The sequence below is a fragment of the Amblyomma maculatum genome, chromosome 1, assembly GCF_055883805.1.
Source record: "Amblyomma maculatum isolate TAMU_Amacu chromosome 1, ASM5588380v1, whole genome shotgun sequence".
Classification (NCBI taxonomy): domain Eukaryota; kingdom Metazoa; phylum Arthropoda; class Arachnida; order Ixodida; family Ixodidae; genus Amblyomma; species Amblyomma maculatum.
This window is the reverse complement of record NC_139344.1, coordinates 238,753,102-238,775,227: the sequence shown is the minus strand read 5'-3', so window position 1 is coordinate 238,775,227 and position 22,126 is coordinate 238,753,102. Positions and strand designations below refer to the sequence as shown.

Sequence of the window (22,126 nt, the reverse complement as noted above, 5' to 3'; positions counted from 1 at the left end):
CCCTACCATTTTCCTCAGCGGGAATGCAAACGTAGCAGGCATCACTGATGTGGTGAAAAGGCACATAAGCTTCGAAAATAGATTGAAAAAGTCCTTGTGAACGATTGCAGACTTTGAGGTAAGAAGGTTGGCAACACGGAAAGAAATCTACAAGCATCTGGTGCTCTGATGTCTATTACAGCTTTCTGCAAGTCCACATCACATTAAAGGAAACTGCTGCGCCGGCCACTTCATCGAAATACTATAGCTGCAAGGGTACAATCCGCGTTTTTTAAAGGGATGAAATGATGACGTAGCAACACTGCCTTGCCTTTAACAATGAGGGGCGCATGCCAATTAATTTGTACCAAACCCCACGATAGCCAAAGACTATCAGGGGATTAGTGAACCTCGAACGAAAAAAGGGAACTTTTTAGGACTAATTAATATGTTTATAGGAAAAAATGCCAGCTGTAACTGAACAGTGTTATCCAGATAAAGCTTTCGTAGTCATCCTCCACTGAAGCCCAGAAAATCGGCTCCAGGATCTTTCTCTTGCTCGCTATATACAGTCAAAAAGAGCAGTCCAAAAACCGGCATCAGTGCGGCCGGCGTATTCACAGTTAGTCGCATGTTCGTTCAAAATAACACGCGACCACTGCTCACGTTCGTCGTGCCGTGAGCAGTGGCCGCTTTCAACTACAACGAAGATCAGGTAAGCGCTTGCTGCTCCATGGCCATTCTGAAGCTACCAAAGTCACCTGTCCTGGTGGCCATTTTCATTCGCACTGGCGACAACGGAACGCCCACACCGCATAGAATGGCGTGCGAGGCCTTCCTGCGCGGCTTCAGCAGGCCCGGGCCCAGACCTTGAAAGCGTGGTGGTCGGGATGCGGGATTTGTCGCCGAGTCGGCTGGACGCAGGGGCCAAGCCAGCTCCAAGAAGTGGTTTTCACGATGACGGTGCGACCAGCCACCATAGGCTGGGTGCGGGCAACTATGGTCTTGTGCCTCCCGCCTACTCCGACGCTGTCTCCATTCATCTGTTCACGCCGACCAGCGGTGGAACCAGGCAGGTTGACGCAGACTCCGCAGTTGCATCAGGATTGGAATAGCGGCCTTGTCGCCAGATCATGAAGTCGAGTGGTGGCGTGGTTGAAAACCAGCTGCACGACGTAGTCGACTGGCCCTCGACCTCGGAGCAGGCCGTACTCCGGAAGAACTACCGTGCACTGGTTTCGGGCGATGATGGCGCCGAACACAGTGTTAACTTCAAATCTGCTCCGATCTTGACGCAGATCAATGTGCTCATCTTCATCATCAGGGATAGCATCTTCACACTGGTGGTGTTCGGCGAAGAAGCGGTGGCTCAGCGTAAGATCGCGGCGGCGTTCTGTTAGGTCGATAAGCTCTGCAACTTTCTCTGTTGAACAGGCTAGTACAACACTTACTGGCAGAGCGTGTCAACGCCGGGTCCCGTCCAGGAGGTGTAGCCGCTCGACGTTCACCAGCACCGCGCTGGGAGCAAGGAAGAGACTCCAGGGCGATAGTGTCTCTTGCAGTTAGAACGCGCAGGACTGGTAGCGGGAGGTCAACCGACGACTCCCATGAAATTAGGTGCTGCCATCCTGTGTTCAGACCAGCTAATCAAACGTCGTAGGACCCAGGAACTGCGTGAAACGTACGCGTCGCCCTCTTCGAAGTGTTATACCGCGTTGTACCTCGGGGCAGCATGGAGCGCTCTCGGTGTGTACTGACGAGCATTGAAGCAGACTGGGACCAGGACTTGGGGCCTTCAGCAAGTTGTTCAAGTAGCGCAGCGCCCGGGTTACCCGCTCAGAAAGCGATTGGAATGGGCTCGTTGTTGTTGTTCACCTCTTATTTGATGGCACATATAACCACACAAGGGGATCGATCAAGAATTGGGGTGCAGAGATATTTGTTTTTGAGATGTATAATTACATCTAAAAAAAAAAGGAATTATTGCTAGGGAACAGAGAAGGAAAGTAAAATACGAAAAACCAAAATAAAAAGGAGAATTCATAACGCACGCTGTAGGAGAACACTGAGATTTGTATTTACAGATTAAAAATTTCAAAGCATATTAGCAAGGCAGACGCTTAGATTCTATTAAAATGTTTTGAATGCCGTTAAAAACGGCCTGCGGCTGTATTCAATCATAGTGGCACCGAACGATAATAAGATCTGGCTGCTCAAGTTAAGTCCCAGCTGTTGGAACGGCTTCTCTAAACACCATTTTCTCATTATGGTGAAATGGCGGCAAAACCGCAAGAACCAGATTTATTGTTTCCGGTTCCCCACAGAATGCACAGGCAGGAGTAAGCGCCAAAACAGACCTGTGCATATAGGAATTTAGGGGCGGAATACGGCAGCGCAGCCTGGTTAGAGAGACTTCAGTCTGCCTTGATTGACATGGTTTCCTACTCCATGAATACTTGAGATGCAGGTAGTCATCCGATGTTAAAATAGATCCAGTCTGCGTGCTTAATAAGGAGCGCCTATGAAATCGCGCTGCTGTTATGTACGCTGTAGCCGGGAGGATAGGCAACACAGGGCCATTGAGAGACTAAATCTATCTAGTCTACCAGTAACCTCGTTGACTATCGCATTACTGTTACCTCGTACCCACACTATATGTATGAGGCTCAAATGTGAAGGGAGCAATGAAATAAAGGTGTTTAATATCGACGAATCCATATTCGAAGAAAGCGACAAGCACAAGAAATTAGAGTCTGTAATTACAGCCATTGCTAAGTACGGTGGGCTAGTTTGCGCAGAACAAGCACCACCGCCAGAAACTCCGCCTGGAAAATTGGGGTGAAATCCGGAAGACGAACAGGAAAAGCGAAGTCTAGAAGCGGACAGGATATTCCAACGCCTCCCTTTTCATGACATTAAGAATGATCAGTTGCTATCATTATGCTAACGGAAAGACTGTAAATAATCTAAAAATCCATTTAATATGCGAGGTGATAAGTGTTTTTGCATTATTGGGGAAAACGTTATCATAGACAATTTGAACCGAAGATCTACTGACTTTTGTTGGAAGGATGTTAGAAAGGACTACGTTTAAAGGTTGTAACAAATTTTTCACTAGTATTACCAGCGGTATATGGAACCGAGGCCAGTTGACTCCAAAAAAAGGAGGCTGGCTCGCAACAAAAAAATTGACAGGGAGCGATGGAAATGAGATTCATATATTTTGAGATACATCAGGACAGTCAAGAATTGTAATCTAGCTAACAACGGTGGTATTAGGGCTTCAAAGTATAGTACATTGTCAGCCACAAATTTGGGCAGCCCAAGACAATCTAAGCGCTTCCCGCTCTAAAAGAACAAGCGGACGAAGTTTGTTAGCAGGAGAACCTAAAAACAACACAGATCCAATTTTTATAATTGGCCGGACATGCATAATCTAAATCATTAAAAGAGCATCTCGCCTCATTGCAGACCTGGGATTGCTTAACCTGCGCAACATACCCACAGCACGAGCCCCTTTCGCTGCAGCATGTTCAATGCGATCGCTCCATGTCAGATTATCATCGTAAATGACACCCAGATATTTCAAAGACCTAACCTGAGGAAACGTTTCTTGCTGAAATGTTGGATAAATTATTACCAGATCTTAATTTGGAAAACAACGACAGTGCACTTTTTTACGTCTAATGTAAATCTTAAGTCGCATAACCAATTTTGAAGGGAGCTCAGGCACGATTGCAGGCGCCCATTGAGGGTTTGAGTGTCAGGTGCAGCCGTATAGCCATACGTCATCTGTCATCCATATGTCATCCGCATAGCCATACGTGCGAACTTCTTGATGCGGGGGAATAGAGCTCAATAAAATGTTAAAGAGCACGGGCGAGTAAACTTCCCCTTGATGAACACCACTGGTTTGTTGATATCTGCCGATATCTGATATCTGTTGATTGTGCACACCATTTAGTGCACAACAAAATTGTCTATTTTGTAGGAATGCTGATATCCACGCAATTAAATATTGCGGAAACCGCAGAGTCTGTAATCTTTGCAATAAAATTCTGGGCTCTACACTATCATAAGCCTTTGCTATATCCAGGTAGAACGAGATTAAGAAGATGGTTCACACGGTATGAAGGAGCACTGAACAAGAGTAAAGGGGGACGCCTCAGTTCGCAGGTCGAGCCAACGTTTCGACAAGTGGACTTCTATTTGTTTGGGCAAAGCGATCATCACTGGCAGGGGTTTAAATACACTTTTGCTTCCGAAAAAGAAACGCTAGAGAGGGGGAAGTCGATGAGAAGAAAATAGGTCAAGGAGTGTGCAGGGGGAGGATGGGTGAGAAGAAAGTAGGCAGTAGGCCAAGAAAAAAATGTTTCTTCAGTATGTATTTCTCATCCTGAAACGACATCCCGTGGCCTGCAAAGAAATAAATACGGCAGTACCAGGAAAAACTACAATTCCGGGTGGATGATTTGTCACTACTTAAGCATATTTGCTGCAGATACACCTTCTTACGAAGGGACAAGCTTTGCAAAGAACCCTGATAAGGAATATATCTAAGGGGGGAACAATTCTTAAAGCTTTCTGCAGAGGAAGGGGGGGGGGGGGGGGGGGGGGACAAAGGAATATTTGCAAGGAATATTTGTAGGACAGGCGACACAGCTTTGAATAATATGTAGCGATGATAATGACTACTTAAACGAACTACATTAATTGAAAGCAGCACTAATCAAGAGGAACTATCCCAGTAATTCCCTTAATATGGCCATCGAAAATGCAAGCACTTAAAACCGAAACGATGTGCTCACGAAACGACCAAAGGCCAACACTGAACGCCAGCCTTCTTTTGTAACTAAATGCTCCAATGTCCTTCCAAACATAAACAATATTCTGCGGAAATACCATTCCATGTTAACGTGTAATGAACGCCTGAAGAAAATATTCCCGGAGGCACCAAGGGTAGCATACAAACGCAATGCAAACCTCTGAGATATTATAGTACATTCTAAACTCGACAACAAGCATCCAACACAACCACATCCTTGCTCTCGACCTAGATGTGAGACGTACAGTCATATACAAAAGAACACCACGGTTAAACGTAATGCAAGCGATTTCACTTTTCACATAAAATCAGGCTTTAACTGCACATCTTCAAATGTTGTCTGCCTTCTAGAATGCTGCTTCTGTCATAAACAGTACATAGGAGAGACAGGGTAACAAGGCAAAAACCTCCCGAAAGCAGTTTCCCAGCATTTCAATCAGAAAGACCATTAGTTAGAAGAAATTAAATTATATATTCTTCAGTCAGGCTTTAAATCTGCAAGGGACAGAAAATATAGAGAGGCATATATAATTCATAAATTTAAAACATTGGAACCAGCAGGAATAAATATCTCTAAAGGAACATTAGAATCCCTTAAGTATATTCCCTCTGCACCATAACTGGTCAGGAAAACAATCCCACATAGCGTTAATCGTACAGTTTATTCACAGCACATCTACACTCTATTTCCCTCCGCAATAGCATAAGCTGCACATGTTTCTCCAAACACATTTCCTCCTTATCACTTGCTACTTGAACTCCCCCCCCCCCCCCCCAGCTTCTTTTTTTTTTTTTTCATGTCAGTTGCGGTTCACTGTACGGTTATTATTCTGTCTTTGCCCTTCTTCCCCCCTCCCCATGTGCCCAAAGTTTTAAGAGTGGTTCTCCTGTAGATATATACCTTATAAGGGCCCTTTGCAAAGCCTGTCCCTATTCAGGAAAGGTACCTGCACCAAACCTGCTGAAGTGGTGACTAATCATCCATTGGATAATAATAATAATAATAATAATAATAATAATAATAATAATAATAATAATAATAATAATAATAATAATAATAATAATAATAATAATAATAATAATAATAATAATAATTATTGGTTCACAGGAAGGGAAAGGCGCAGTATCTGTCACACTTGTTATGTGGACACCTGAACCGCGTCGTAAGGGAAGGGATGAAGGTGGGAGTGAAAGTGGAAAGAGAGAAAGGGTTGCCGAAATGGAGGGCTACGGAGTAATTTCGACCACCTGGGGATCTTTAACATGCGGTGACATCGCACAGCACATGGACGCCACTTCGTGTGCTGTGCGATGTCAGCGCACGTTAAAGACCCCCAGGTGGTCGATATTACTCCGTAGCCTTCCACTCCGGCTCCACTCTCTCTTTCCACTTTAACTCCCCCCTTCATCCCTTCCCTTGCGGCGCGGTTCAGGTGTCCACATAACAAGTGTGACAGATACTGCGCCTTTCCCTTCCTGTGAACCAATTATTATTATTATTATTATTATTATTATTATTATTATTATTATTATTATTATTATTATTATTATTATTATTATTATTATTATTATTATTATTATTACCCAGTGGATGATTAGTCACCACTTAAGCAGGTTTGGTGCAGATACCTTTCTTGAATACAGGCTTTGCAAAGGGCCCTTATAAGGAATATATCTACAGGGGAACCATTTTTAAAACTTTGGGCACATGGGGAGGGGGAAGAAGGGTGAAGACAGAATAATAACCGCACAGTGAACCGCAACTGACATGAAAAAAAAAAAAAAGAGGTTTTCCTGGTACTGCCGCTTTTATTTCTTTTGCAGGCCACAGGATCCCTGGTTCCAGGTTGAGAAAGTCATACTGAAAAAATATATTTTTTATATTTTTGTATTTTGCTCCCCACTCCATGACCTACTTTCTTCTCACGCACTTCCCCGTCACCAGCTTTTCTTTTTGGGAGGAAAAACTTATTTAAACCCCTGCCAGTGATGATCCCTTTGCCCAGACGAAGACAAGTCCACTTGTCGAAACGTTGGCTCGACCTGCGGACTGAGGCGTCCCCCCTTTACCCTTGTTCAGTGCTCCTATGCTATATCCAATTTCACCAATGCAGCATGCATTTTCTGGCGCCGCGCAAGAAAAATTCGACTCTTAATGTCGGTAGTGCATTCCATATTGAACATTTTGAGCGAAAACCTATTTGACAGGGACTATGTTCTTGTTCCACAAAATCTGCAACACGTTGGAGTAAGACCCTTTCAATTCATTTTACCAAGTTTGATATTAATGATATTGCTCTGATATTGTCCAAATATAGCCACCACCATTGTGTTTCAGTAAAGGAATAACTTTGGCTAGTGCCAATCACTAGGTATCCAAGAATGATTGAGTAATTTACCAGCTCTAACAAGGAAGCTCTAACAAGGAAAGGAGACACCTCAAAGAGGATCTTTAACATTTTTTTGTTACTCCATCAGGGCTAGGAGGAGCAGCTGGCAATATCATCACTATCGAAGAAAGCTCAGAAATCGTAATTTCGGGGACACACTTAGTCATATCTACTTGGCCTGCAAACATAGGAGATAAGGGAAGTGTTAACAAAAACACTTTTCCAAACCATTAACAATTATTTCTACTGCTTTGAGAGCTTCTTTAGGAGTCGAAAATATGAGGGCAAATTTTCTGAGGCAGGAATCTTCTTTCGAGACTTTAAAAATCCGAAAGTGCTCGTCGGTTATTAGATTGTGAAAGGTAATGGAAATGTTCACAATCATAATGATCTTTCGCTTGTGCGACTGTGCGTTTAAATGAAGCGGTAAAAAATTTATAATCATGCCAATCTTTGGGGTACTGGTTGTGAAGTTGCCTCCTCAATGCAGCCTTTTTTCTTCTATAATCACGCGAACAATCTGTATTCCACCATCTGTAGGTGTATTGCCTTTTGATGCACGCACCAAGAATTCAAACTCCTTACGACAGGATGCAATGGCCTGGCATAATCGTTGTGATTTTAGCTCTTCCGTAGCAATAATCACTGACGCAAGAGAAGAACTCAAAAATAACCGAAATTGTTTATAATTAACATATTACCTCAACGGAGAGGTCGGCGGAGTTAAGCGGCAGTTAACATCAAAAGCAATATGCATAGGGTCGCTAGAGGTGCCACCATCAACTGTCGACCGATTGAGTATATAGAATCAAGGACTGGAGAAAGTTAAATCTATAACAGATTGACGGTGGGCACGTACGAAAGTAGGTAAACCAGAATTCATGCAATAAAGGTTATTATCTTAAAGCCAATCCCACAGGCTCTTACCGACAGGGCCCCGGTAGGGCTCCGACAGGGCTCGAGTCGCGTGGCTGTGAATGAAAAGAGCTTTTTATTTTTTGTTCTTCCTCGGACTCACTCCATACATTTCAACAATTTTTGGCACTAAAAAGGCGTTTATTGCTACCTTTAGATCAGCCAAATATTTCTGTGGGGTATCCAATAAACACAATCGAAGGACCCAAACAAATGACCAGAAACATTTGAAATGTAACCTTTAGCAGCTGCCAGTTTCTTTCTCTTGCTTCGTTTCATTTGTCTTTCATTATTTTCATGGCAATATGACCAAGAAAAGAAGGACCACACGGAAACCGACACTTGTGACGAAGGCTACTGATATTTTCCAACACATGGATAAGCGCGACAGTGACAACGCAGAAACCTCAGGCGCGGTCAAATAGATTCAGCCAGAACCGCGGTTTACTTAAGGGATATTTTTGTAACACCTGAATGACATAAAAAAGGCCACATTGATTGAAAATTTATACTCACGAAACATTTCTCTGCAGCGCATGCTTCTTTTTCATGATAATTATATAACTGATTCACAAAGCCATCTGAATCCTAATTGCATGAACAGTGTGCTGTTAAACAACAAAAAAAAAAAAAAAAAGAAATCAATCCCCGACTGACTGGTACATAAGGCCTAATAGCCAATGTGCCATAAAACATCATACTCGTGGTCGTCGTGGTCACTGGCCAGGGTCTTTTCGCCAGCGTGGAAAAGATCGAATTTTTTCTGGGGTTCTGAAAATTCGTATATAGTTCATGCATGGTGTGGCATGTCCAAAGCTATCGAGTTTCAAAGTATTGTAGTGTTTACAATCGTGCTCGCTAAGTGCCGGGGGTGATAATAAATTTGAACATAGCCTTATTTGTTTTTTTTTACACATTGTTTAGAAGGCACTAATGAGACATTCGATGTGAAAGTATGGAGGTGCAGAAAGGATGCCGCTGGCGACATTGCTGTAGTTACTAGTGAGAAGTTTACCAGTCACAACAAAGTGATAATGTGCCTTTTGGTTCACTGTTCATGCACTTACATCCTTCCTTGTACTATATATATATATATATGCTCCTAGGCCTACATATCAGCCTTTTTCTTCCAGGATGCCTCTTTTGAACGACTCATTGACATTAAAAGGACACTGCAGTGGTCTTCAAACTTGCTCACCTTCCGCTGTACTGAAGTAGACTCATTGTTGTTCAGGCCTGTGAAGCTATTTTTACGATTATTGCGAAAACACCAGAGCAATCGCAGATGGAAAGCGCATCGTTCAAACTTCCCGCGGACAGCAACGGCGCAAGAGAGGAGGAGAGGGATGAGAAAAACCTCACCCGCGCCGGCGTGCGTGACGTCACCGTGAGGATAGGCCAGGCGCTCCCAGCAGCCCGAGTGCGTTTTTAGCCTGTGGTGTTGCTCGTGTTTCGAGATTGCGGAAGTTCAACGTGTCGCTTGAGTTGAACACGCGTCCAAACATGCGGTACTGCTGTGCCTTCGGGTGTACGAGCACCTTCGGCCACGATGATGTCAGTTTCCAGAAGTTCCCGCAAGACAAAAGGCTCCGAGCGCAATGGGTCGCTTCTGTGAAGAGGGACAAGTTCACGCCGACCATATTATTGGGGAGTGAGGTGGTGGAGGGTGGCTGTTCCTGGTCCTACGGGGCTGATACGGTAGGCCAACGCCGCTTGCGGCGGGGGCTAGCCAGCCACCGAATTTTATCTGTTGTAAGCCGTCACTGCACCCGCCACCGTTTAGGTGGTGGACGACGGCTGTTGCGGCGCGCGTCTTTCTCTCCTTCTTCTTTTTCTTTCTTTTCTACTTTCTCTCTTCTGTCCGCACTAGGCAGCGGAGGTGGCTCAGCAACAGAGCCAGTAGCAGGCCCGTGCATTTTCTTTTCCTTCTTCCTACAGCCACAACAACAACAACAACAACCATATTACTGGGCCATGAAAACTGCAATAATTGCTGAATTCAGTATGTTGTATTCTGAGAGCGGCTGCAATGCACCTGGCAGAGCTATTTTCTAGCAATATATAAATACCTATTGTGAAAGAATATAATGTCCTAAGCGAAAATACGATTATTCGCGCGAAAAGAATCACAGACGAGCAGCGCGCATGTACCCGTTTTTTTTTTTTATTGACCACGAGCGAATTTTGGGCAGTTCCCTTTCGGAAGGAGGGTTTCCACCAGCGGCTGCGAGCCTCGACTATCTGTTGCGTCAAGCTTCCCGTATAGTTACCACTCGAGCATAACCATACAAAGCAATATTGGGAATATACTCCATGTGGATCAACGCACATATGAAAGCTAATTAAAATTAAATTAAAATTAAAATAGCATATTCCACTGCCGCATCCCTATTGCAAAAATCAGTGCCGCTGAGTCCCAGCGCCCCAGTGCCATACCTGATTATGAGCCCAGTATGACGCTGGAGACTGGGCGTACTGGGACGCGGCATACTTGTACGCGCAGCACTGGTCGCCCGGAGAAAAAAAAAAAAACACCTCGGATAAAAAGTAAAAGCTGAAAAGTAACGAAGCACCTACACTACATAAAAAAAAAAGCTCGACCACGTACCTTTTTTTTCTTTATTTCCTGGTATGACACACTGTATTTCACGAGAAGAAAATAAACACAAATCACTTAAATGCCATTTACATACGCTATTTACACATGACACACTAAAATTCACGCATACACAACAAAGGCTCTAGTCTTGAGAGCCACTCGGGAGGTTCTGCTGCAACTTTGTGGATTGCCAAAATCCTATCCACGCTTTCCAGAAAATAAATTCTGGCAGGCCGTGCATCTTTATCGCAATGGTAACCCGCCATTCTTGAGCGCCGTATACAGTGGAGGCCCATGAGCATAATTAAATCAAATGGTACCCCATCCTCACTTTCTACGCATAAGTACGGAATGCCATACGGGTCTAACGGAAAATCATTATTGTTCTTTGCAATACATCCCATCGCGCACCTGGCTGGGAACCTTTGAAACATTTTTTGCATGTTATGTCATGATCGCATTCATAAGGTTGGGCTTTCATGTTTCGAAGTGTACAGGACATTGCTGTCGCTCTAACAATTACAGCTTGACCACTGGAGCTTGCTGCCTGCTCTCACGACTTGCAACTGATAATTTTAACATGTCAAGTTTGGCATCGCTGGCAAATTTACCAGAGCCGGCTCTTCGGTGGTGCTCTGCTACCGTGGGAGTAATTTTCGCTGAACACGGAGCTGTATAGTCCACATCCTATTAAAGGGAACTGCTACGCCGGCCACTTCACCGAAATACTAGATAGTTGCAAGTAAACAATGCGCGTTTTTCAAAGGCACAAAATGATGACGCAGTAACACTGCCTCGCGCTTCACAATGAAGGGCGCATGCCAGTTAACTTGTACTAAACCTCACCATAGTCAAAGGCACACAGGGGTTTAGTCAACTAAGAAGAAAAACGAGTACTGTTTAAGAATAATCATTGTATTTATAGGAACAAAATGCCAGCTGAAGCTGAACTGTATCATCAAGATGACGCTTTCGTAGTCATCTTCCACCTAAGCACAGAAAATTGGCTTCAGGATCGTTCTCTTGCTGGCTATATACAGTCAAGAGCAGTCTAGCAACCGGCATCAGTGCGGCTAGCGTATTCACGGTTAGCTGCATGTTCCTTCAAAATAACACGCGACCACTTTTCATGGTCTTCGTCCCGTGTCGGCAGTGGTCGCCTTGCAACCACAACGAAGATTCGGCAAGCGCTCGCCGCTAGTGCGGACGAGCTCTTGCCCATAATTGGAGCGACTATCCGAAAGCAGCCCAAGTCGCCTGCTCCAGTGGCCTTTTTCTTTCCCACCGGTGACCACGGAGCGCCCACACTGGATGGTATGGCGAGCGAGACCTTCCCGCGCGGCTTCAGCAGGTCCGGGCCCAGGTGTTGAAGGCGTAGTCTAGCCAGATCCAAGAAGTGGCTTTAACGATGATGGTACGTCGACCAGAAACAATGGGCTGGATGCGAGCAACGATGCTGTTGTGCCTCTCGCCAATTCCGACGCCGTTTCCGTCCAGCTGTCCATGCTGACTGGCGGGCTCTTCAGTTGGCACCAAGGCAGGGACGGTGCGAGCAGCCACCATGGGCTGGCTGCAGGCAACGATTGTCTTGTGCCTTATGCCCTTTCCGTCCAATCCAGCTGTCTATGCCGACCGGCGGGCTCCTCAGCTGGCATCGAGGCAAGAACGATGCAACCAACCACCATGGGCTAGCTGTAGACAACGAAGGTCTCGTGCTTTACGCCGTCTCCGTCCAGCTGTCGATGCCGACCGGCGGGCTCCTCAGCTGGCAGCGAGGCAGGGATAGTGCGACCAGCCACCACGGGCTGGTTGCAGGCAACGTTGGTCTTCTGCCTCCCGCCTACTCCGACGTCATCTCCGTCCAGCTGTCCATGCCGATCGGCGGACTCCTCAGGTGGCACCGAGGCAGGGTGACGTAGACGCCGCAGGTGCGTCAGGATGGGAACAGCGGTCTTTGTCGTCAGATTGTGGAGTCGAGTTGTGGCTTGGTTGATAAGCAGCTGCACGGCGTATCTGAGTGCACCACGACCTCGGAGTAGGCCATACTCGGCAAGAGATACAGGGCGCTGGTTTCGGGTGATGATAGCGCCGAACACAGCGTCGACTCGAAATATGCTCAGATCTTTACGCAGACCAGCGGGCTCATCTTCATCATCAAGGATAGCAACTTCGCAATGGTGGGGTTCGGCGAAGAAAAGGCAGCTAGGCGTAAGATCGTGGCGACGTTCCGTTAGGTTGATAAGCTCAGCAACGTTCTGTGTTGTACAGACTAGTACAACACCTACTCGCCGTGCTTGTCGAAGCCAGGTCATGTCCAGGAGGTGCTGCCGCTCGACCTCCACAAGCACCGCGCTGTGAGCAAGGGAGAGAATTCAGGATGACCGTGGCAGTTGCATTTCGAATGTGTAGGACTGGTACTCCATCATAGCGAGGTCTCCCATGAAATTAGGCGCTACCAGCCTGTGTTTAAAATTGTTGTCTCAAGCGTCGTGCTGGGCTCCAGCTGGAAGGACTCAGGAACTGGAAGGACCCAGGAACTGCGCGAAACGTAGGCGTCACCCTCTTCGAAACGTTATCATGTTGCGCCTGCCTTAGGGACGAACACGGATCGCTTTCAGTGCTTACCGTCGAGCGTTGAAGTAGGCAGGGACCAGGACAGCGCCTGCAGCATCTGTTTCCAGGAGCGCAACGCCCTCGTGACCAGAGCAGAACGCGATTCAAATACGCGCGTGCCGCGTGGCTCTGGATAAACCGAGGTTTTCATACTTTTCTTCCACGGGCTCACTCAATAGACCTTTTCACAAATCGTCGTTTCAGTAGCGCCATTGCCCGATACGGCGATGTCTAGCTTCGAAACAGGTTATGCCGCCATTTTGGACTGTGCTTGTGAAAGCTAAACTTGAGCCGGACGGCGGCGCATCTGTTTTGTGTCATTCAAGGCGCCGTATTCGTACTGCTTCTTCCTTCCATTTCACCTCTGTTGTGCCGCATGACATAATACGCGGTTCATATGCTCGCATGCACGACCAATGTGAAGTAATTGCCAACACAAACCCAGCCAGCGGATTCGGCGCTTCGTCGTCGGCATTGGTATCAAGCGCGTCGGGTTCGTCGAGGACTGGCATATGCTAGTTGGCGGTAGCTATTTTTTGTTTACTAACGCGAAATCATTACTTCACTATGTTCACAGATTTCTGTCTGCAGACCGCGCCCGCAAAATCGCGTCCGCAGCAATTACGAGTACTAATTGAGAAGTGGTAGAGGTTAATGGGTGATGTCAATCGATATAGGGTGACGTAGTGTTGTGTCCGAAATAATAATCAGGCCAATAAGATAATTCGGTAATTATTTAGAGGCAAAAATGAAAAAGTAAAGGCGAAAATGGTCCCATTAGCGCGTGGCTTGGCACCACATTTGAATGTATCAAATACTAAAATAGTTAATTAAACTAGTCAATTAGGGTGATGTCAAAGATGTGACGTCACACAACCTGAAATCCAGCCAAAAAAGGGCATAGGAAGAAATTGACGCGCAATTTGAAAGTACCGAAGACTAAAGTGGTTAATTAAGGCAGTCAATTAAGGTGACGTCAAGGATGTGACGTCACGCAATCGGAAGTAGAGCCGAAATAGGGAAGGGAGGAAGGGATTGGCGCGCAATTTGATAGATAGATAGATGGATTTATTGAAAGGAAAAGGCAGAGAGGTTGTAGAAGAACGGCTGATTGGGCGAGTTGGTGAACCATGATGGACAGTAATATACGTGCGCAAAAAGACGTGACAAAGAGGAGGAGTGGACAACGACGGCGCCGTCGTTGTCCACTTCTCCTCTTTGTCTCGTCTTTTTGCGCACATATATTACAGAGAGGTTGGCCGGAATAATTCAAATCTGGCCTGCTACTCTGCACTGGGGAAGGGGAAGGAGAGAAGAAAGAAGTTCATGATGGGTGACGATGTGGCAGAAGGCATATGAAATAAAAATACAGGCACAGTAGCTTGCTTTACAAGCGCGAATCAAGTCTGCTGGCGCATAAAAAATGGCAAAGAGCACGCACTGCCTGGACACCCTTCCCCTTGTCCTGCCAAGTGCCTAGCAGCAGTTCCTCCGACAAAGGCCTTTTGTCCAAACGCTTCAAGGAAGCGGCTAGCACACTTCTTTCGCACGCATACGCTGGACACACCAATAATATATGGTCCACAGTCTCTGGGATGCCACAAGTTGAACATTCCGGCGAGTCCATCTGTCCAATTAAATGTAAGTACTTGCGCGTGAAAGCCACGTTTAAACGAAGTCTATGTAGCAAGCATGCCTGGAACAATTTGAAAGTACCGAAGACATTAATTCCCTTCCTGTTTACCCATTTTAGTCTTCGGCGCAATTTGAAAGTAGCGAAGACTAAAATGGGTAAACAAGAAGTGAATTAATGTGACGCCAAAGATGTGACATCACTCAACCGGAAGTAGAGCCGAAAAAGGGCATAGGAAGGGATTAGCGCTCAATTTGAAAATACCAAAGACTAAAATGTATTCAAATTGCGCGCCAATCCCTTCCTATGCCTTTTTTTTGGCTCGACTTCAGGTTGCGTGAAGTCACATCTTTGACGTCACCCTAATTGAGTGATTTAAATAATTATTTTAGCATTTGATACATTCAAATGTGACGCCAAGCCATTTACTAATGAGACCATTTTCGCCTTTCAGAATCGTTTTTTCTGCTGCAGTACTGTATAAAAACAAGAATGATCGAATAAATAAATTTTCTAAAAATACCGCGAAGTTATGGTCTCACTTTCATCTGGAAACCTAGGAAATACATTCACAGCAAGTAACATGGAACGTAGTCGTCAGCGCTCTATGTCAGATAAAAAAAAAAATTGAATTGGTAAATAAATTATTGATCATAAATTCACAATACTTACCGCAACGTGACTGCCAGCCTTTCTCTTGGACTGACTGGGCTTTTGTGGTTCGGCGGATGTAGGATGCGGTTGCGGCTAATTATTTACCTAATTAACCTATTGGCTTAATTATTTCTTCGCACACATTACATCACCCTCTATCGATTGACACTGCTCATTAATCTCTACCACTTTTCAATTACTCTCAACTGCTGCAGACACGATTTTGCGGACACGGTCTGCGGACAGAAACCTGTGAACACAGCGAAGTAACGCTTTCGCGTTAATATGAAGGACTAGCCCGAAGGAAAGGAAAGCCCAAGCGAAACGCGGGCACAGCGTTCACGTCAGTCTTTATTCCGTCGACGAAGTGTCGTGAGCAAACCCTCGACCACGAACTCAGTGTAAAATCTTTGCGGTTGACTGCAGCTATCCACTGCCTTCGCAGATCGGGTGATGCAGGAAACCGGTGCAGCGTAAACATCGCATCGGCAGTGCTCCCTGTGTTGTGGGCACACTTCAGTCCCCAAAACCGTTCTCTTCCGCTGGTTGTTCGTACACCCGTACACAGTACAGTACTGGCCTGTAGACTTTCGATTGGCGTATGCCATTATTTACGAGGGTAAGTCAATCGCGACGAAAATAAATGCAAACATCGATGGATATCTGCCGCTTCACAATGCAAGCGCGAGGCAAGTCACAGTCCAGCCCAAACAGGCAACATCAATGCAAACTCTCCACGCCAGGACGTCAGAAACGCCCTCGTGAAAATGTCTATACGTTTAAACTATTTTTCAGTTTTTTGTTTTGCTCCTAGCACTTAAACGCCTTCTCTGCGACCTTTGAGGGCAGCCAAATGGTTCTGCGTGGCGCTCAATAAAAATAAATGATGGACCGAAACGCAAGACTAGAAGCATTTGAAGTCAAACCTTTGGCGGCTGCCAGATTTTTTGTCTTGCTGTGTATCGCTTTTCTTATTAATTTAATGACAATATAGGATAAGGAAAAGGAAGAGTACACTGAAACCGACCCTTATGTTTCGAACAATACCGATATTTTCTCTGTGTGCCAAACACTGCTCACACACCCTCGCACTACGCAGTAAACATCTTCGTCTTCATCAAGTTCCAATTGCGAAACACTTCCGCGCTCTGCAGTGAACTTCGTCGTCTTCTTGAAATTCCATCGGCTCCGCTCCTTCATTTAACCTAAGAGGGCCCCATCCCTAAGCGGTGCACGTTCTTTGCGAAAATAACTGAGAGGTAGTGATAGTGATAGCGAAGATAGTAAGAGAAACGCTTTCGCAATTTCGAAACTGAGCAAACTTAAGTGCGCCCCAAGAATTTTTCAATAACAATGACAACATTGACGAGAAATAAACCAGTAAGGAAAGTACGGATAATAGTTACTGGTATTTTCTACCACAAGGAGAGAGAGAAGGGGCGAAATTAAGACGAAATGAAAGACGGAGAGGTTAACAGTGTGCGTACAGCTGAGACTGAGCGTAGCGATATAGCGAAAAAATTTTTTTTATCCGAATGCCGCAAACGCGGTAAGCTCCGCCTGGCCTTGTCTAAAGTATGTACTGTTCTATCAATTTGAAATCTCGTTCATTCGGGCGCAAGCTGCGGTTCAGTTAATGCTGACAAGCGGTGGAGCTTCCATGTGCACTTACGAATGCATAGGATGCGAGACACATGGCGCCGGGTAGCATTAGTGGCGCTGGCGTCTTAACCATACGTAAAAGGCCTTACTTCGATCGTCAATGCAGGAGGCGGAGGAGGAAAATTTTATCGAAGAAGCGGTTTTAGACGTAGGTTGCAATGGGGAGGCGGCCAACCAACGATGTCATTAGGCGACCTCTTCGGCCCGCTCAGTGACTCGGAGTTGAACGTCTGAGGTTATGTTAAAGATGCATAACACCTTAGCGGACATGATGGAAGCTTATCTCTCCGCACAATATGAAGGACTATCAGTCACTGAAGCAGGTCTTTTCATTTTTAAAAGAGCAGGCATACGCTACGAACTAACCCGCGCGCTCACCTTGCCGATTCCAAGACGTGCATGAAAGCTTAATAGTCCCTCCTCTACTAAGGAAAAAAGAAACATCCATCCAGACTACGATAACTGTAGAAGAGTGGGAACAGCACCAAAAGTTTAATAGCAAATTTTATTCCAGAAAGAGACGGTGCACGTGGACAGGGCAGATAATGCTGACAGACACGCATTCTCCTTAGCATCGGCATCGGCAACACGCCGTCCCTAAGCATCGGCAACGATCGATAAGACGAAATTTCCGAAGGAGGCCGAATATATAAACAGCGAACCTAAAACCTCAATTCGAAGTTTTGCAAAAGGAAGGGCCCACACCGGGGCCACAAAATCTCACGAAACTTGTCCTATACTGGCCAGGTCACATTGGTTTGGGTATCCGGCCATTCAGACCATCCTGGCAACGAAGCGCGGCACCCCAATTTGCCCTAGGTTTCATCGTTAACCGGAAAGTGCGCTACTCCAAGCTCAGGTCGGCCAAACAGCGTGTGACATCCTACAAAGAAATCCCAGCCCAATTCAAGACAGACAGTCAAATCTTTCCAGAGCCCTATGGATCTCTGAGTAAAGCACAAGTCAGGTGGCGGCAGCTACTGGACGCTTCCTTTAATCTATACCTCTATACATTTACTCGGAATGGTTCCTAGAGGAGTATAGCCCCGTCTGTTTTCTCTGGGGGCACCAAAGGGCAGACACACCACACATATTATGCTCACATAATTAATACAGGCCACTGGACAGTCTACAGCTCTCTACCCAATCGGATTGTGCGGCCGCGCAGTTCAGCTCCGATCGTCAAGGAAGAAGGTGCGGCGCAATGTTTTCTCTCCTTGTGCCGCGCTCCACCATTCACTTCTTTGTTTCGTTGCATGTGCGTCGCTGACTGCTGTCAGAGCTCGTTGTGTTATCGCGGAGTCTGCAGCCGCTTCACCTGTGTACGATGGCGTTCTTTTTAATGCGCACGCTAGAGGCCTCATGATTGAAAAATATTGCCGTCGTCTGAGTATCAACGAAAAAAAAAAGAATGCAAGAAAAATAAACTTGCAGACAATATTCTAATCACAACCTTGGAGCTGGGAACCGAGCGCGCATCCCCAAAGCCATCACAGCACATGTCTAGGCAGCTGGAAAAGAATACATTCACCGGGAGACGCAGCCGGTCACCGGAAACGGTTGCGGGTGGGTCCGGTGATAACAGTGGAGTGGGCGAAACTGTGCCACCTCTACTGCGCACGCGCAGGCCACGTTTCTCCTGTCTCGCACAACACTCCTCAACAGAACTAAGTAGCTACAAAAGAGTAAAAAAAATGTGGCGACTTACGCCGTGGCAATAAGAAATACGCAACGGTAATGCACGGCTCGTGGACTGCTGAGCCCGAGGATGCGAGTTCGGTCCCGGTCCCGGCCGCGGCGCCCGCGTTTCAATGAACACACAAAAAAAGGCGCCCATGTACTGTGCGATGTCAGTGCACGTTAAAGAAGCCCAGATGGCCGAAATTTCCGGAGACGTCAGCGGCTTTTATATCCTCAGTCGCGTTTGGACGTTACACCCTTCAAACGAAACTAAACCAATCCAACACTTTTATAGCCCCCAACAATGACACGAATGCACATTTGCTACATATATTAAGTTACAGCGCGTGTAGGATTGAGAAGATGAGTCTTGGATGCATGTGAATATATTACGACTTCCGACATGTGAGCTTTGATGTGTTTTTTTTCTGCGTCATCATTCAAAGCACAGAGTGTGTTTGTCCTTAAAATGCATCTCAGCAAATTAAGTGTCAATACCTTACCTACAGTGAAATATTAGAGACCATATTAAAGTGTCTTGATATAGAAAACGTTCGTTAGAATGGATTATGAAACAAAAATGAAAAATATCGAATTTGGCAAACAACACCCTGGTGTAACAGAAGAAAGGAACTGCAGAGCATTTAATTTCGCAGAATTGTCAGCGTTTTGTGCTCAGTGTTGGTAGACATTAAAAACTACACACGTAATGATCACAGGCTTGGGTATATCAACGCAAATTATAACATAAATTCGTTTGCGAACCCACCTAACTTCGTGTAAAGAGTACGAAGTTCGCAGAGAACCCCGTCGTGGGACTCACGTGCCGAACAATGGGGTTTATTTCCTCTCTTTTTTTGCTCTACCTTTTTCCAGGGAGCGCATATACTATGCTACTATCAGCAGTAATCGCGCAACGATAAGACAGCACGTGCACGTCACTGGCAGGGTGTCTTCAACTGCACTGTACTTTGTAAGCATACATGATTCAAAACTAGTGAAGCTTCATTAGTAGACCTTCGAGTTTCAGAGTTATCGCTGTTACCTTCGACCTAGCAGTCAATGCCCGATTATACAAACTACCCAGACACAAAGGCTCATGCGTAGCTGTCAAATGTCTTATTTGTTTTCAAATGGATTCCGTACAGGATGCGATAAGACCGAAACGTATTTGTTCGCGTGGATTCGAAGGCACGTAAATAAACATGAAGGCATGCGGCGTTGTACAGTCGTCACCACCTCTGTCAGGGCGCTCGAACACCGTGCCGTCGCATAAAGTGAAAATTTAGAGCAGGTTGTACAGACAATGATGGTGCTAGACATACTATATGCACTGAAAACTGCACTGTACCACTTATAGGGCAGCCGAGCCAAATTTAACTTTGTCTGCTCCGCTGCACATCGCTCCAGCGCTCTAGGCAGGCGTGCTGATTACTGTACGGACAAACCAACGGAGGCTGTTATGCGATTATGTTTCGTGTAAAGCTGTGATTCTACGGTCGTCTCAGCACTGCTTGCCTTGGGGCTTTTTTCACGCCCACTGTGATGGTTTGGACAATCGCTATGCACAATACTCGAGAGTTCGCAAACACAGACCCCGTCCAGTACTCACCCAAAACAGGGAGCAGGTACGTCACGGCCCCAGGTACGGCTACTGGGCAGAGTTGCTTCTGCCCCAGACGGAGGAATGACTTCAAAGACACCAATGGATTCGCGTGCTCTGCACATATGATGTCTTCAGCGTCCACAATCTGTTCGAAAAAAGAAAAAACACAAAATGCGGATTCAAACAGCGTTCAATGAAATGCACAAGGCTGACGCAGGAATTTCAGCGTAAAAAAGAAGCTATAATTTTGAGAAGTTGAAGAGGCTGGCCAGAAAGTACACTGGCTGCATGGCACTTTCGCTTGGAACACTTACCACTCTGTCGTGGGACTCTATCCACTGCCTGAAGCGGTAGTCGGCGCAGTCGCACACGAAAGGGTTGCCGGACAGCCACAACGTCGTCAGGTTTCGCTTTGACACCAAGGTGTAAGGAAATCGCTTCAAGCGATTGTCACTGAGGTCGACTGACCGCACCTCTTCAGGTATCGTAGTCACATTGACACTCGAAAGGAGGTTACTTTTAAGCGAGAGAACTCGGAGGTGGGGAGCGCCTTTTACGAGAGCGCCGTCAAGCGCTTCGATGCGGTTGCCGCGCAATTCCAGCTGGGTGGTGGTCTCCGGGAAGACGTTCGGAGCGCGCTTCAGCGCCGCCGACGAGCAGTTGACGAGTATGGTTCGGTCACCGACAGAGTCCTCGCGACAGCCGCACCGACAACCTGTCTCGCAGTCGGCCTCCCACCTCACCAAGTCATCTTCCATGAGATTGCGCAGCAACCTACCCGCCAACCAATGCGGGCCCTCGCATTTCGCATTGTTCCTCATCTGAACTTCGCTCCTGGGACCCACAAGCCATGACAGCCTGCAGTCGCACATCAGCGGGTTGTCTAGAATGACGAAACAAGAAGGAGCACGCCATTGTAAAGAACACAAATTTCGTGGCAGCATAGAACATAAAAAATTGAAAACTGTTTTCTGTTGTTTTGTCTCATTAAAGACTCATTTTTTTTATTCAAGTTGTATCAGATTGATTGATTCCTGAAAAGTCTTGGCCGAATACGCAAATGCTTGGAACAGAGAACACGCGTTACGCTACGGCGAGTAGGAGACAATTCGTTATGCGAGCTGTGAGATGTAGTGTGCAGATTGCGATTACATAACAGCGGCAACGGCGCTTCGCAAAAATGCAAGCTTTGTTGAAAACGTCTGCATCATTTTTTTTTTTTCAACAAGCCTTAGGATCTAAAATAAGTCTAAGAGTAAAACGAAATTGAAACACACGTTTTGTCCTGAATTCTATCAGGACTTTCGCTTGATGTAAATTGGAAATACTGGAGTTAAAAGCACCGATTTTGGACACCGTTGTGGAGGAATTGGGATTAATTAAAAGCGCTTGGGCTTTTCTAACGTGCGCTGATCGCACAGTCCACGGACGTTTTGTATTTCGCCTCCGCCGTAGACTTGGTGGTCTCTCTCCACTTTCACATGGCACGTAACAAAACAGCCACATAAGCCTAGCGGCAGCCCAGGGTTCCATTGTTATGTAACACAATTCTTCCAAGACCTGCAGTAGA

At 46.0% G+C, this 22,126-nt stretch overlaps 1 protein-coding gene across 2 annotated transcripts in view; it reads right to left on the bottom strand.

The window, feature by feature from the left end:
* LOC146206006 (toll-like receptor 6) overlaps nt 1-22,126 on the bottom strand; it is a 42,097-nt gene that overhangs the window by 2,241 nt on the left and 17,730 nt on the right. The window contains exons 3-5 of one of the 2 annotated variants that reach the window (XM_084590638.1): nt 20,871-21,439; nt 20,563-20,701; nt 1,431-1,607 (exon numbers count right to left, since the gene is read on the bottom strand). In XM_084590638.1, coding sequence (XP_084446764.1) covers nt 1,431-1,607; nt 20,563-20,701; nt 20,871-21,439 — 885 coding nt within the window. The remainder of the gene's footprint in view (nt 1-1,430; nt 1,608-20,562; nt 20,702-20,870; nt 21,440-22,126) is intronic. The other variant, XM_084590639.1, reaches the window with a different exon arrangement.